Source organism: Amphibalanus amphitrite, unplaced genomic scaffold (assembly GCF_019059575.1).
Source record: "Amphibalanus amphitrite isolate SeventyFive unplaced genomic scaffold, NRLGWU_Aamphi_draft 000288F_arrow, whole genome shotgun sequence".
In the NCBI taxonomy this organism is placed as follows: domain Eukaryota; kingdom Metazoa; phylum Arthropoda; class Thecostraca; order Balanomorpha; family Balanidae; genus Amphibalanus; species Amphibalanus amphitrite.
In genome coordinates, this window is record NW_024881783.1 from 411,706 (window position 1) to 427,889 (window position 16,184).

Sequence of the window (16,184 nt, forward strand, 5' to 3'; positions counted from 1 at the left end):
GAGTTTCGCTTTGTGAACTGAAATGATGCGATTATATACCACGAAATGTGAAATCATTGAAGTGTCCGGTATGATTAGTGTGGTGTGCGACTGTAATGTAATGGAACGGATACCATTCGTAATAGGAAGACAACTGGAACTTAAAAAGCAAAGCTATTGATGCAGAACAAGGACCACCTCCGCTCCGTGCTACTTTCCCGACCCTCGCATCTCGGCTGTTCGCACTAATTCGAGACAGGCATACCACGGTACACCTGTGGTATACCTGTGGTATACCCGTATACGAGACAGGTATACCACACACCACAGGGCCGGGAGCATTGTAAACGGTTACACACCATCGTAGGTGGTTGCGAATTCACACAACTGTATTTTCTCAACGGCTCCGACGCATGAGCTCCCTAAACTCTGATTTCGCTACGACACGGCCGGCGAAAAGGCTGTGAAATAATCATGTTCAGAATATCTTTGGAAGAGCCCTAGGGTTACCACTATACGGGCGGCACCTAATTCTACCGCTATCAGGCAGCGTCTTAGACACGCTGCTCTACCATATCGCAAATGATGCACTGCCGATGATATGCTTCGTGGTTGTAGCGGCGCCTGTCGCCGCTCGCGGCGTTGCCCCGGCTGACGCCATTGTTCGTGTGCAGCCGTCAGTGCCTTCGTTGGCTGGACTGACCGGCTTTGGCGTCTCAGAGATCGGAATTGGTCTGAAGTCCGTGGCCAGAGATGGTGGATGTCTGGAATACCAAAAGCTTTAGCTGTGACGGGTACGGGGACAAAATCCCTAGCACCTAGTCTTTTCGAATGACATGGCACAAAATGCATCGACATTTTTTCATGGTTGGCCATAAAAGAACTAGTCTTGCAGTTGCAACGCATTTTTATAACCTTCGCCACATCGCGTATGACTTGTGCTATGGCCATGCCAGCGGCCGGACCCTGGAAATCCAAACCCAGTCGGTCGTTTCCCGCACCGGCTACTTCTGTTTTTCCCACGGGCTCAATTTACGTCCCTTCACCCAGATCTGTGTGTAAGCGGGGCTCTGTGCTGTTCCTCACCTAGCTCTGTGTGAGGTCGGAGCGCTGTCCTGCCGCTCGACTCGTCTCCGCCGCCGCCCGGCTAACCAGTACCACGGCCCGGGAGTGGTGTCCGTCGCCGGTCGGCCAGCGGCCGCGCCGGAACACCAGTCGCCGGGCCGCGGCGGCCGGGTCGGGTCGCCAGCGCAGGTAGCGGCCCGCCGGGGCCGGCGTGGTGGCCGCCGCCGAGAACCGAGAGTGCGCCACCAGGCCGGCCAGAGCCGCCGTGTACGGGATGCGGTCTGAAACGGAGCACATGTTCTCAGTCACCGCATTAGGTATACAAATAAAGGTACACCTGTCTATTGTCAGCCTTCGAGTTAGGCAGTTTCTGACCTATAGCGACCAACACGGCTGTCAGCTGTGCTGCACTCTAACAGTCTCGTCCGATCCAGTAAGGTGCCATTATGGATAGTGCTGAAAATAAAACAGCGTGTCGTGGGGCCCCCCGAAGCCCAAATTCGACGTGTTGCGTTGGTAACAGCTCCCAAGGTACGACTTGCTTCTCGACAGGGTGGCTGTCTATTTGTGAAGTCTGGCAGTACCAAATCACTGAATATATGGCCTCAGTAAATTAGAACAGACGGCAACTGGCATCCAAGGAGCAATTCGGCCAAAGCTAACGGCCGGTGGCCCACATTTTACGCCACTATAAAGCATTTCACAGCTATCTCGGGAGCAATTATTTGCACTGCAGACGGATCGTCATCTTTCAAATGTTCTACAAGGAATCCTGACGCATTGTGGGCAAAATTACCGCCTCAGATGTGTGCATGCCAAACTTGCCAACAGATGACGCTAGAGTCGAGCGCCTGAAGTTATGCTGTGCCGGCGAGCAGTTTCTCAACAAACCACATCGACCAATGGGATGGGAAGGATTAAAGGCCGATGCGAAGACAGCTAGATTATGCACATTGCCAGTTGCCCTGAGCCCCCCCCCCCCCTGGATGGTTCGACTAAAGCCGTGCCAGTTGCCTCTAACCCACACGGGTCGCTTTTCTCTCCAGTCGCCCATTCTGGGAGCGAGCGACCCGTGACGTTTCCCGGTGGCGACAGCCGGGGCTCCGCAGATGTCACCGGCTAAATCGAGGCAGCCCAGTGCGACTCTAATGAAGGTGTGGTGTGACACGGCGCTCCTGCGTCCAGGACAGGTTGAGTTATCGACCGGGCCGGACAACGGGCGGCGGCGAGACTGATTGGGGCGCCCGGGCCCGGCGGCCGCTCTTCGAGATCGGACGAGCCCCGGCGGTCGGCCCGGCCGGGCTCCGGACCACGGCGGCCCGGCTGGGAGAGCGGACCAGAGCGGCTGAGCTAAAATACCAGAACACCCGGGCTGAAATACCAGAGCAGCCGGGCTAAAATACCAGAACAGCCGGGCTGAAATACCAGAAGAGCCGGGCTAAAATACCAGAACACCCGGGCTGAAGATCAAAACATTCCGACTCGAGGCCTGAAGGGCCGAAGACCTCAAACTTACAAATGTGGCTGTTTGACTCACCTCATTGAACAACTCCTGCCTACGAGTACTTCCTGCATGGGCAGAGATTGCTGATGCATAGCACGTGAATTGGTGGTTACTGGACACCGGCGGAGATCAGCGTTAGGCGTGCTTGCCATTCGACTGCCACAAACTGCGCTAAGCACCAGTCCGGACGCTAATCGCGGACTCAAACGTCCAGATAATTGTATTTATATCCCGGCACGGGACGGCGCCAAGATGGTAACAACGCCAGACCCGCACAACAACAAGCCACTCCAGTGCTTCGAAAATCCAGTTATTCGCCAACTTAGCCAGCCCTTGGAAGCCGCGCACCAAAAACGACGACGGCGGCGCTCGGCTTTATAAGAGACGAAGGCGAACAAAGTGACCCTGTCACCGTGAACAAAGTAAATAGACTCACCACTCACTCGGAGACCTGAGCAAAGCGCGGCTTTGTCTCATATGTCGCCGCCGGTGGACGCCAGCGAACGATTTAATCAAGCTATCCGGCGCAGATATGAACGCCGCTTCCCCCATAATGGAGAGATCATTCAGATCTATGGTCATCTGATATGAAGCGTTAAGGAAATCATCCAGCGGCGATCCTCTCTGGTATAGCAATAGCTGTATCACAGGACTGCGGTATTACGTACAGGGTCGATTGCTGCTTTGACTATCAGATCAGATCAGATGGCTGTTGGGTGGCGAACACGGTTTTGGTATTCACGGTTTTCGGATTCCGTCCTACAGTAAAAGTCACAGAACAATATGTTACGTCATTACGACCATTTGGCATTTACAGCACATGTTGTGGCCCGTGATGGAGGAGCTTATCTTGTTTCAGCGGCGAGCCCACTTACTGAGAGTCTGTTTGAGTCGCTCCCACTGGGTAGGGTTGTGCACCAGCTGGATGAGGAGTTTCATCGAGGAGTCGTCCACGGACAGCTCCCCAGAGCCGGACGACTGAAATGACACACAGAGACCGGGAGGGAATGTTAGAAAACAGAGCACGCACAGCCACACGGAGAGGGACTACAGTTACACAGTGTTTAGGTACTGGTTAAACGGTAAAATCTGATCGCAGTGGCAAAAAGTGGTAAAGATGTAGTCAAGTCACTAGGTTGATTGAACGCTTTTGTGGAAAGGCAGGGAGGGAGAGAAAGGGAGAGGAGAGAGAGGGAGAGAGAGAGAGGGAGAAGAGAAGAGAGAGATAGAGGGAGAGAGAGGGAGAGAGAGAGAGAGAGAGAGAGAGAGAGAGAGAGAGAGAGAGAGAGAGAGAGAGAGGCGGAACGGCGTCTGCTCCCCAAAAGTAATCAGTGGTCGTCGTTGCGGGCCTTTCAGCCGTGCCAGTGCGGTGGCAATTTTTGCCGGTCTTTAATCAGCCGGCCGTGTAGGGGCGGTGACGAGAACTGGGGAGAGGGCCCGAGTGCTGGGAGGGTGCTGCCACCGCCACCGACGCGCCGTGGGCGATAGAACACCGGAACTGATCGGAGGTGGCCTGTCGCCGTCAGCGACGAGCGTCAATGGTCTGACGTCTGACGTTGAGGGCGACAGGCGCATGCTGTCAGACGCTAAGGGGTCAGTATTCTACCGCAATCTGCAGAAACATGGGCACGACTAAGCGGTACCGTCACTCACTCGGTCTTGAGACTTGAGGGATTGCGGGTTGAAACTATTTTGTATCACCCTATCAAATAATCCCTTCACACCTGGGATGTAAAAAATAAACGGTTTCAGGCGCTTTGCGCAAAGTATTTTGATCGGACTTCTAACCACGCCTTAGTTGGCGTTATTACGTTGCATGTAGGGGCATAAATAAAACGTGTCGGAGCAAATGACACAATCCCCGAGAGACGCCGCCGGTTGCAGCATCACTGACGGGGATCTCTCAGATCGTTTCTGGAGCCGCCAGGCCTCAGCCAGCTGCAAAAGGCTGCGTGACTCAGTAGCCGGGTCATGAGCCCTCCCACTGAGGTCTGCGATAGATGCAGAAGATTACCGCACACAGTATATCCCTCAGATCACGAATCCCTTCCACTGACCGCTGCCTGGACCACGGCTCCGGCGCCCGTGTCGCAGTGTGGCGCTGCACACTCGCTGTCCGGCGACACTCTGGGCTCTGGGACGTCGGGCTGCATCCTGAGTCGACCCACGCCGGCGTCCTCCTCCGACCAGCGGCCATCGGCTGAAACAGGTCACACGGTCACACCGATAACACGGGATGGCTCGGGAAGCTGCTGGTGCCATCGAGCCCCTATACCAGCCCGCATACATACACTGAAGGCTGTCAGGCTCCCACGCCCACTGCACATGCTGGGTAGCAAAGATCCGGTCGGTCACGTTTAGCAAAGATCCGGTTTTTGAAGTCACCTGAGCTGTTGGTTTATTTCTGCCTAGTGGGTCATTATTCCAAGCATGAGACTTCTGCCGTACACCAGGTGTACAGAGGCCTATGCTCCAAGCAATACGGCAAATTATGGCATAATAGGCCCTATTATGCCATAATTTGCCGTAATGATTGGAGTAATAACGCACCAGGTAGAAGTAAACCAACAGCTCAGGTATTAGGCACATTAGGCATATCACGCAGTCCCGTAGCGTTTCCTGTTACCAAGACGATCTGTCAAGACAGTTTCATAAGATTCATCCGTAAGTATTATTGCGTCTCACAAGCGATTAGCGAAGCTAGAAAACGAGCCACTCATTTATATTTGAGCCATAAATCATCAGCAGGATCCGACTTAGCAAGAAAGCCGAGGCTCCATCCCTCAAGCCAGTAGTTTCTGAAAATAATCGGTAGCGAGGGCAAAATACATCCGTGCCTACCGTTTATTACGTTACCCGCCGTCAATGCTTAATTAGCTTAGTAGGTATGAACTTAAAACGGACGCTCAAGCCTCACAATAACATACCACGGGCGTTAATACCCGTCGAATACCAACGGGAGACCTTTCTGGCTGACATTGAGCCCTCAGAGCTAGGCCGGCGTAGCCCGTAGGCCCCCAGAGGGCCACAGCCCCTCACTTTTCTATGCACATGTAAGTTGTAACTATCCGTAAGTGACCTATAGGTATGACTTGAACATGATAGACGTAAATCCCAAAAAGTAATTCATGTACAATTGCATGATGCGGGTGAAATCCACTACGGTAGGCGTAAACATCTGTAATGTCAAATGTGTGTGTCCTTTATGCTATAGAGATAGATAGGTATCTTAAACACGCGGAATGGAAGTTGACCCCGTCCGTCTCTGCGGCCGGGTCCTATTTGCTGGCTCAGGCGCCCGTCCCCAGGGAAACACAGGAGACATTTTCCGTCATCAGAGGAGGAAACCTAATCCGTCCCTTGGGCAACAAACATTACACATAGTCAGCTCAGCCAGAGTGGTCAGGGGATCTGCTCGGAGTGTAACCGAAATTAGTAGTAATGCAATAATTAGTTACATAACTGCATTTAGGTGTGACTTATGCAGTCGACCAACACTTCCCTACAAGTTATAGCGCCACCGCAAATAGACGGTTCACGAGGACGATGAAAGTGGCGTATACATAGAACGCTTGGACGCCATCGTTTTGCCAAATGTGACGGTGCATGTGAGAATAATTGGAAACTGCCTTTCAGTTACGATCAACAGCATTGGAAGTCAAGCTGTAGACAACACTGAAACATATCCGCTTTGACCGGTGCAATCCGATGCGATGACCCAACGCTGACAACACAAACCTGCATTCGCTACCGGTTATTTTTAGCAAATGCCTACTGACCCAATCCAACGATGACCCAACGCTGACAACACAACACTGTCCCGAATCGGAATAACACGGTTCACCATGCCGACCGACCGGCGGCCCCCTCCCGAGGCGTGGCTCAGTTTGTGGGCCAGCTGGCCAGCTCTGCTGGAGCGCCACCGAACGTGACTCTCCTCATTTGCAGTGGAACGAGTCGCATTCAGGCCAGCTGAATACGACAATTTGTGCCGCTGCTCGAGGGGAAACTCCAACCGGGCGTTCGCCAGAACTTGCCGCCAATCTATGGACGATGATTTCATACCTTATACCTACATGAAAAATCCTTAAAAGGCCTGAAAATGACTTCAATGTCAAACAATGGAAAGCGACCTCAACGAGCAGTTTAAATAATGAAAATTCGCCAGAATGCATCTTCTCTCCACATGTGGTAAGAAGGTATAGGTATACCTACTCTTATGCATACCGTTCTCAAATACACCTGTCTATATCAAATGTACCTATCTATATCTTTAAAAGTCTTAAGACGGTCATCTGTCAAATAAACGGCCCAAACGCATAGGCGGCGGAACGGGGAGGGCACCGGGGCACCGTGCCCCGCTCCCTTTGATTTCGACATTTTAACATTAGCCCTATGGGCGTTGAATGGAAAGAATGGGACCAAAAGTCGGCAGTGCCCCCCCCCCCCCCGCCGCTACTGCCCAAAAGTCCGGATGGTGCTTTTGATAAATAATTGACAGAAATTGTTGTGGAGACATTAGTTTGGCATCGTTGCGTTTTTTGACAGTCGCGTAAAATGATAAACGTTTTTGTTAGACAAAGGTAAAATTGGTATTGACAAGCTCAGGTCACGGTCAGGTCTAACCCAGCAAGGTAGGGAAACTGTTGGGGTAAAGGTCATGCTGTATAACATTTGATTTAGGCCGAACACATTTTAAGTTATTGGTCTATTTTTCGACTCACTTATCTACTCACTTTGGTCGGAGTTATTGACCGAAAAAAAATATGATGACCTCACAGTCACATACCTAACCGCATTGACAAAATCAAAAAGAGACTAGAGTACCTACCTAAGTTATGAAATGAAGACTCAGAGAGCTTGAAGTAGGGCATTACGTCATCTCACGCTACAAATAAGCACGGTTTCTGTTTCATATCCCGCGCCCTGCCGCGCTTGTCGAACGTGTCCTGCTTGGGGTCGGAATCACCAAAGACCACCCCAAAACGGCTATTGAATAGAATATGTGCGACACGTAGACACTGGTGACTGGGTTACGCCGGCCCGCCAGGCGTCCGCTAAACTACATATAAGCCCAAGGCCCTTGTACGGCCGGGCATGGCATAATTCCTAGCCACTGGCGGTGCATAATTATGATGAAGGAAATTTCTCTTTGACTACCAAATTAAATTTGGAAGCAATAAGCTACAACGAAGGCTGCGCAGTTTCGACATTTACGGTGAGAAACATCATGCTCAAGCTCGCGTGACACCAATCGGTTACCTAGCAACCCGCTGTTATAGGCGGAAACCAAGCATGGCGTTTATGCTGGCGGTAGTCCCACGTTGCTGCGCAACTTGCGTGAGAAACTTCTGATTGGTATGTCGAACACCATTTTACTCCTTTGCTGCACTTTGATGGACAGAGCTGTGTAAGGGGCCTGCAGTTGCACTAGTGCGAAGTAAAAGCAAGATCAAAATTATATCTCATTTGGTCAGTAATCTGCAGTTCAGGACTTGCTGCTGCAAATAACAGATAGCCCGCTGTGATATGCATTTTGTGCCTAGTTGCCCCTGTTAGTTCTCACTATGTTATCTACCTACCTACTTTGCTAGCCTTTGAAGCTGTATTTTCGGCTTTTTCCACCCTGAGTTTCCAGATATTCAATTGCAATGTATCCTCCTAGGTTTTCTGTATTTGTAGAGCAGACGTCACACAAAGGCTATCCAACCGAGGAGAGGTGCTGTTGGTTTGTAGGTTGTAGTGTAGGTTCGTAGGTTTGTAGGTTGTAGGTTATTAGGTTGTATGTTATTCAGTTGTAGGCTAGGTCAGGTCAGGTTAGGTTTAAGTTTAGGTTGTTAGAAAGAAGCTCCTTTGGGTATAGCATTAGATTAGTGCCTCTCCTTGGTTGGAAAACCTTCGTGTGATGTCTGTTCTACTATTACCGGTTTTCCTCAGCATCTCCAGAACTGCAATCACTGTTACGATTAGAGGAAGCGTGATTTGGAATAGAATTGGGCTTCAAAAGCTTCTTTGGCTTGGCCAAAATAACAGTTGCTGAAGAACAGCAGCTTTTACATCTATCATACCATGCTCCACAATTGAAGATAATCAAAACATTCCTCGAGAATCAGAATTTGAGAATTCTGTAACAGTTATGGGAGTTTTAGTTGACTAGTATGATGCCTATAGTGCTGGGTGCTGTTCTGTAGTTGCTAATTTTCATCAGCAATCAGCATGCTGGAGATTTTCTGATATGAGAAAGTGCATATGTGGCATTTCTTGGCCTCTCATTGGTGAACTGCACAGACTATATGATTTTGACCAATGAGAAGCTAAAAAGTAACAGCAGCTTGCTGATAAAATGTAACAACCAAGCAGAGTCCTCGCTTCCAAAACCCTGATCTGCCATGTTACCACTAAATTATGTTGGTTACCACTAAATTATGTTGGTGTCCTAAACCTCTGATTACCTACTACAGCATATCAAAAAAATAAATAAGTTATTAAATACCTAACCTTGCAATGCAAGACACAAGCAGCCAGGTCAAAGTCATAAAATGAACTATTTCCCATCGACATTCAAGCTACCTCATTTTTCACGACCAAATCACTGAAACCCCCGTCCTCCGGTAAAAAATGAGCTACTTTCTATCCCTATTCCCTATTCCTTGTCCTCTGTTCAAGGGTAGTCCGGCAGTGGGCGATAGAAGCTTAGACACCCCCCCCCCCCCATCCCCGGAGTCGCCGGGGCCGCGGCGCTGCTCGGTTCGACACCTGATATCGGCTCCGACCTGCACCTGGCTGGGCTCGTTAGGCGGCAACTCATCACCACTCGCAGCCGGCGCCGCGCTCTCCAATCAGCACCGCTTAGCGCATCGATCTCGCTAATGGCCGCAGCGAGCGCAGATGTCACACCAGATGTCCGTCCCGCCCCGTGATGCCGGCAGGTCCGTGCTGCAGGCTGTCAGACGAGGACGGGAACCCGACTGACGCTGCTGGAGGCCGGGCTGCTGGGGGACAGAGCTAGGGATCCTTACTGGCCACTGAGCTGTTATCAGTGGAAGACGTTTATAGATCCTCATCTTTCCGCTGTGATCTGACGCCATGTGGTGGCTGCTGTGGCCGGCGGTGGCGGCGGTGGCGCTGCTGCTCGCCGGGACACTGCTGGGCCGCCTGCTGCCGCGGAGGCACACAGCGCTGGCCGGCCGGCACGTGCTCGTCACCGGCGGCTCCAGCGGCATCGGCCGCAGCCTGGCCGTGCTCTGCGCCAAACAGGGCGCGCACGTCACTATCGTGGCGCGGGACGAGGCGCGCCTGGAGGAGACCAAGCGCGAGATCCAGGCGGCGGTGGAGGGCGCGCGCGTCCAGTGTCTGTCCCTGGACGTGGCCAAGGACGCGGCGGCGGTCAGGGACGCCATATTCCGCGCCGAACAGGAGCTGGGCCCGCTCTACTTTGTCGCCTGCTGCGCTGGATTCGCGCTGGCGCAGCGCTGCGAGGAGATGCCGATTGCCACGCATCGGCGGCTGATGGAGGTCAACTACTTCGGGGTGCTGAACGTGCTGCACGCGGCCGTGCCCGGTCTGAAGGCGCGCCGGGAGGGCCGTATCGCCGTGGTGACCTCACTGGGCGGCGTGGTCGGCCTGTGGGGCTTCACCGGCTACTGCGCCTCTAAGTATGCGCTGGTGGGCCTGTCGCACACGCTGCTGCAGGAGCTGAAGCCATACGGCGTGGGCGTGACGCTGTGCTACCCGCCCGACACGGACACACCCGGCTTCGAGCAGGAGAACCGCACCAAGCCAGAGGAGACGCGGCTCATCTGCGAGACCGCCGGCCTCTTCCCGCCCGAGAAGGTGGCCCAGAAGCTGCTGGACGACGTCATGGCCGGCACCATCAACAGCACGGTGGGCACTGAGGGCATGCTGATGACGACTGTCGGCCTCGGCATGGGCCCCGTGGGCTCGGCCGGCCAGCTGGCGCGCGAAGTGCTGCTGATGCCCGTCTTCAGGCTGGTCGTCGCCTTCTTCCACAGGTCCTGGGACGGCATCGTCAGAGACTGCATGCGCAAGAGGGATGAGAGCAAGAAGAGCGAGTGATATGGGGCCTTGATGGGTGTGTAGTTAATCAAACGGTACATAATGAGGCGCTTGCAGTTGCACTGCGGGGGATGCGCTTTTGCGTTTCGTTATCACGCCTTCGGAGGGCATGGTTGATAACTATTTTGGTGCCGTTGTTGCCATAATCTTACTCAGTGGGTACGCTTTGTGGTTATGCTTAAGTGATATTTGTATGCATAATGGATCCTATTTTGTTGTACTTACGTAGAAAGCGGTAATCGGTTTTGATATAACCTCTGGTCTGGGGTTGGAATAAAGACGCACTGGCCTGCTGGCAGTTATCCACCTGAAGTGCTTGTGTTTCGAGTGATGTATGTAGATGAATGACTATTATGATCAGGGACATTTCATATTGTTCGGCATTGCCACTGCTAAGTCAACAGAAATTATTTATGACAATCTTACACAATCAGATTACAGCCTGTCGATCCTTTTCTCCAGTGTGGTTAGGAAAATCAAATCATGCCCATGGGCATTGGGTAATGGGTAGCAACCTGTCCATCGTCCCTGACCCTTTCACTGTGAAAGTCCTCCAACGATCGCGCGGCCCGAAACCGACAGAGCACAATTACCGTGAAGCCGGGACGATCATCGTTACGCTGCGGGCGGTGCCACCTCAGGACCTAGGGATTTTTACACGGGAGCCCGGCTCGTTACGGGGATTTCGCGAGGATGGGACAGTAATACGCCGCAGTTAGGAGTAAGAACGTCGGAGCCGCAATCGTCGCCGACGCCGCCGTCGGATGCGGGAAACTGAGCGGTCTGGGAGATTGCGGTCGACGCTAACCGCTGAAGCAGGGAGGTTGTTTCAAAAATACAATGTGTGCACTGTGCATTGTGCAAGCATTTCTGCGTTCTCAGTAGATTGAACGGACCGCGTCTTCATATGTGTTGACACATATCAGAATAATGCCGAAGACGGTGCACAATGCATGTTACGCCACATGGATAACAGTACGAAAAACCGTTTTTGTCAATTTCATTTTCCGTTCCTTATCCAGCTGAAGGACTACAAAACGACCTTGGTCTTGAAAATTCGTCTCTCTAACGCTATCATTAACAGGAAACCGACTGAAGATTGAGCTTCAGTGGCGCAAACCACGAAAGGCCTGTTCACTGTTCATTCTTCAAATCTAATCCACATCAAGGAAGGTCGGTATCGCTAATTTTCCGCTAAATTAGAAGGCTAATTTCCTTGCGCCAAAGATCTTGAAATAAGATAATTACGTACCGCTATGCCTATTAGATACAGGTAATTGGCTTTCCGTGGAGTTGATCAGTGATGGCGAGAAGCCCGAGTTACAGGAGCCCCCTCGTTCTTGTCCATCAGGTCAAACGTCGTAGGACGGTTTGAGTTTTTTTTTTTGTCTGGGCATTTTATCCGAGTATGCCAAGGATGTACTAACTGAACTTTTTCGTAAAAGGTATAACTTATTAGCCACTAAGGTGATTATCATAAAAAATGACGTAGAGCCCGTCCCCGTTGCCTTGCGTAGTGCACATTGCAGTTGCACACATTGTTTGTTTTGTTGGGAGCAAGCTTTTTCGGTCCATTGCAGAGCAAACGAGCAGGGATGTAGGAATGATAGGATACGGCGTAGACATTGAGCTGTGCGGGACACTGACCGTGAGCCGCGGAGGCGAGACCGTCCGGTGGGACCCGACCTCATCCACCGGTTGCCAGGTGGGGTGACCACCAGCCCAGAGAGGGAGCGTTAGGGGGACGTTGATAGGTTTGTCCTGGGGATGGCGAGGACGGACGATGGTCGTGCGCACTATGCGCCCAGCCTTTAGTCGGACAGCCTGCGCGTCGCCGCGTCCGCTATATGGCATAATTATAAACGCCCGGCCCCGGACTGGTATGCTGTACCACACAGCCGCAAGGTTTTGCCGCTCTCGCTAGATGGCAGTGGTAGTAAGCGCCTGGACCGGTATGCTGTGCCGTACTACCGCGAGCTTATACCACTCCCGCTAGATGGCAGGGCTAGTATGCGCCTGGACTGATATGCTGTGCCGCATAGCAGCAAGCTTATACCGCTCCCGCTAGATGGCGGCGGTGATAAGCGCCTGGACTGGTATGCTGTGCCGTACTACCGCGAGCTTATACCGCTCCCGCTAGATGGCAGGGCTATTATGCGCCTGGACTGATATGCTGTACCGCATAGCAGCAAGCTTATACCGCTCCCGCTAGATGGCAGCGGTGATAAGCGCCTGGACTGGTATGCTGTGCCGCACAGCAGTAAGCTTATACCGCTCCCGCTAGATGGCAGCGGTGATAAGCGCCTGGACTGGTATGCTGTGCCGCACAGCAGTAAGCCTATATCGCTCCCGCTAGATGGCAGTGGGGGTGAACGCCTGGACTGGTATGTTGTGCCGGCTGTGCCGCACAGCAGTAAGCTTAATTCGCTCCCGCTAGATGGCAGTGGGGGTGAACGCCTGGACTGGTATGTTGTGCCGCACAGCAGTAAGCTTATATCGCTCCCGCTAGATGGCAGTGGGGGTGAACGCCTGGACTGGTATGTTGTGCCGCACAGCAGTAAGCTTATATCGCTCCCGCTAGATGGCAGTGGGGGTGAACGCCTGGACTGGTATGCTGTGCCGCACAGCAGCAAGCTTATACCGCTCCCGCTAGATGGCAGTGGTAGTACGCGCCTGGACTGGTATGCTGTGCCGCGCAGCCTGGCGAACGCCCGCCCGGTCCACACAAGCGTGGCACTTGGCGACCCTCATGGGAGAGACGCAAGTAGAATATACATTTATATACAGAATATACATACATCATTGTAGTTGAGCATTTTGGCGGTAGAGTAGGGGAGAGTGGGGCAAAGCGGCCACCCTAACGCTTCTCACGATGCCAACGCTTGATTTTTAAACTTGGAAAGATTCTTTCTATACCAATGTGATCCCTATTAAGTTGCCTTTTAGTTCAACTGCGTTTCATTTCCAAAGGCGTTCACATATGAAAGATATTAACAAAACTTTAAACCTATGCATATTGGCCACTTTGCCCCATACCCTGGGGCAAAGCGGCCACCAGCGTCTTCTCAAGCCCCGATATGAGAAACAAAATAGTTGCCTCGTGTACGACTAGGGTATTTGATGGTGACAAGGTTAAGCGAGGGTGGATGTTTACTTTATCATCTTCCACCTGTAGGTAAACAAAGAAAGGGTTTTCATGAAAATAAACATTTAATTGCATTATTTGGTAACTCATGCAACTGAAAAGTGGCCAAGATGAATGCATGACGACACATTTGAATACAAATAATGTTTTTTATCCAGATGGAAGCAACCTATGGCCAATTGGGGGGTGGCCACTTTGCCCCGGCCACTTTGCCCCGCGCATACCGTCCGAGACAAAAATATTCCAGCTTAGCTATTAGTGGGGTAAAAAACATTAAAATTGGTAGAATACATGTACGATAACCATGCAATGCATGGACAAGAACGCTTATAAAAATTCCAAACGGTTATGGAATAACATAACATTTAAAAATTGTAAACATAGTTGATAACCTGGCAAGAAATGCTTTTCCGTGTTTCATAGAACAATGGTGATTGGCCTGAAACCCCGGTCTGGCTCATTCGAACGACCGTGGAGAGAAGTATAATTGGAAACCATAAATTGGAACTGACGCCAGCTATGAAGGGCTAAAACGATGGGTGGCCGCTTTGCCCCGGGTGGCCGCTTTGCCCCACTCTCCCCTATAAAGCACAAATCTTTCCGATTTTCACAATTCCGTTCATAATACCGTTTCGGTAACAACTTATAGGATTATTCGCTAGACTTACCTATTGCAGGTGCACAAGTCATTTGTTTTGCTAGAATAGGCTCTTTCAATAGGTACAAGATCACTGAACAGCCATAGGATATAGGGATTAGGGAAGACTGAATACATTGAAATTATGCATCATAAGCCCGCCGGTTGGTGGGCCCCGTCGCAGCTGATCCCGTCCCGAGGAACAGGCCACCTTGGTTTAGAATCCCTGCTAACGTACAGACGTTGTTTGCGTGACAATGCGTCTTCACTGAGCCGCCGCCGCTGTCTCAGTAGGAGCGCCGTTTCCGCCCAGACGGACACCAGTATCGGTCTCCGTCTATCCCGGCTCCCTGCACTGTCTGCGGAGACAGGCGCCGATCACGTGACTCGGCAGACTGATGGGCCCGTCAGCGATGGAGGGGGTGTGGGAAGGGCAGCCCCGAATCGAGCGACTCGACTGGCACATGCTCCCTATGCTCGTTGTCCGACCGACCTACCGATCAGAGTGCGGGTGCTAATGGTGCTATGGTAGTCATTGCACCACTCGCATCAGATACTTAGTGCCAATAAATGAAACGAGCTCATACGAAAAATGGACACAAGACATGAATCTCGCCCAAACACATCGCATCATCATGCAACCACCGGCACTGACAGTTTCACGGTACGGAGGGATATGATAATGTGCCATGCGATCCGGAGGTCAAGCTGCCTGTTCAACGTCTCCGCCCCTCCCCTCAAAAAAACTGCCGAACATAACAGACGTTTTGTCTGACGTCCTGATCAGCTGGCAGTCGACTGTCCGACCGCTCTCAGCATGCCTTTTTTATTTGCTGTCGATTATTGAATAACTTTCCGTGGTAATCTCCTTCACAGCGGCACGCGCCGCTGGATCCGCCAGTGGCGGCGCGGCATATAAGGCCTTGGGCGGCGCCCCCACTCACCGAGAGGAGGGTCGGGTATCCCCCTGTCCCCTGTCGCAGCAGCTGCGGCCACCGCCAGCAGCGGCAGCAGCCTGCTGAGAGGACCCGGCCGCGGCATGGCACCGACTGACCGCCGGTCGTACCGCGTCCCGCCGCTGCGGCCAGCACGCACGCGCCGGAAGACGGGGAGAGGGGGAGATACGGCGACCTCAGACAACATTGGTGGGCCGGACGGCGCCGCCGGGGTCGGACGGACACGGTCTTCGCTTCGCTTCTAGCCTTTTCCTCTATTATGTCTTCTGAGCTTCTCTTCAATTTCCAGTCCGGTAGTGAGCTGTGTTGTCCTGTCCTCCATCCTGTGTGCTGATCGAAAGTGATCCGAACTGCTATCTGAAGCGCTGGTTAGGTCGTACGGCAGGCGCTGGTACTCTGCTGCTCTGGCATTTGGGTCAGAGACGTAAGTACAGATGCATTCATGATGCATGGAGTTAGGAGTGATATGCAATGGACAGCGAGAGTGAAGTCGCTTAAAAATATGCCGTCCAAAAATTCGCAAAATGCAAATATCGATTTAATTTAGATACGGTCTCTCGACTCTTCAGCTCCATATATAAAAAGTTACGTAGCATTCGATTCTCGAATTTAGACTTACATTGTGCGTTTAACTCAATGCAAAATAAAGTTCAAAGTTCGGGTAACTTGACTGACAAGTCCAGAAGAGCCAGCGAGATGGAAAACTAGCCACCACTCGGCGGACAGCTCTAGCTGAATTATCGCAAATCGCGATGTTCCATCCACATGGGTCACTGCATCGCTTTAGTTACGCTACCCCGTTGTTATAGGCCCGAGTCAAGC

General features: G+C 52.1%; 2 protein-coding genes across 3 annotated transcripts; one reads left to right on the forward strand and one right to left on the reverse strand.

Moving 5' to 3' along the window:
- Positions 1-345: 345 nt before the first annotated feature.
- Positions 346-15,451, reverse strand: LOC122387533. Its single transcript, XM_043377798.1, has 5 exons — positions 15,351-15,451; positions 4,606-4,748; positions 3,424-3,526; positions 1,066-1,325; positions 346-743 (listed from the first exon to the last, which is right to left on the reverse strand). The coding sequence occupies exons 1-4, from the start codon at positions 15,445-15,447 to the stop codon at positions 1,066-1,068; spliced, it is 603 nt and encodes a 200-aa protein (XP_043233733.1). The 5' UTR covers positions 15,448-15,451; the 3' UTR covers positions 346-743.
- LOC122387532 (3-ketodihydrosphingosine reductase-like) lies at positions 7,821-10,936 on the forward strand. 2 transcript variants are annotated; one of them, XM_043377797.1, is made up of 2 exons: positions 7,821-7,906; positions 9,478-10,936. In XM_043377797.1, exon 2 carries the CDS (start codon positions 9,635-9,637, stop codon positions 10,622-10,624), a length of 990 nt encoding a protein of 329 aa, XP_043233732.1. In that variant the 5' UTR covers positions 7,821-7,906; positions 9,478-9,634; the 3' UTR covers positions 10,625-10,936. The 2 variants fall into 2 exon arrangements, with proteins under 2 accessions (XP_043233732.1, XP_043233731.1); XM_043377796.1 differs by lacking the exon at positions 7,821-7,906 and adding an exon at positions 7,937-8,020.
- Positions 15,452-16,184: the final 733 nt, after the last annotated feature.

What these genes read in the sequence shown, in the direction of transcription:
- LOC122387532 (XM_043377797.1), top strand. Translation starts at nt 9,635, where the DNA reads ATGTGGTGGCTGCTGTGGCCGGCGGTGGCGGCGGTGGCGCTGCTGCTC.
- LOC122387533 (XM_043377798.1), bottom strand. Translation starts at nt 15,447, where the DNA reads ATGCCGCGGCCGGGTCCTCTCAGCAGGCTGCTGCCGCTGCTGGCGGTG. An exon ending in GAGCCGTGGTCCAGGCAGCG is followed by an intron (nt 3,527 to 4,605) that starts GTCAGTGGAAGG and finishes GTGTCATTTCAG; the next exon opens with TCGTCCGGCTCTGGGGAGCT. An exon ending in GCGACTCAAACAGACTCTCA is followed by an intron (nt 1,326 to 3,423) that starts GTAAGTGGGCTC and finishes GCTCCGTTTCAG; the next exon opens with ACCGCATCCCGTACACGGCG.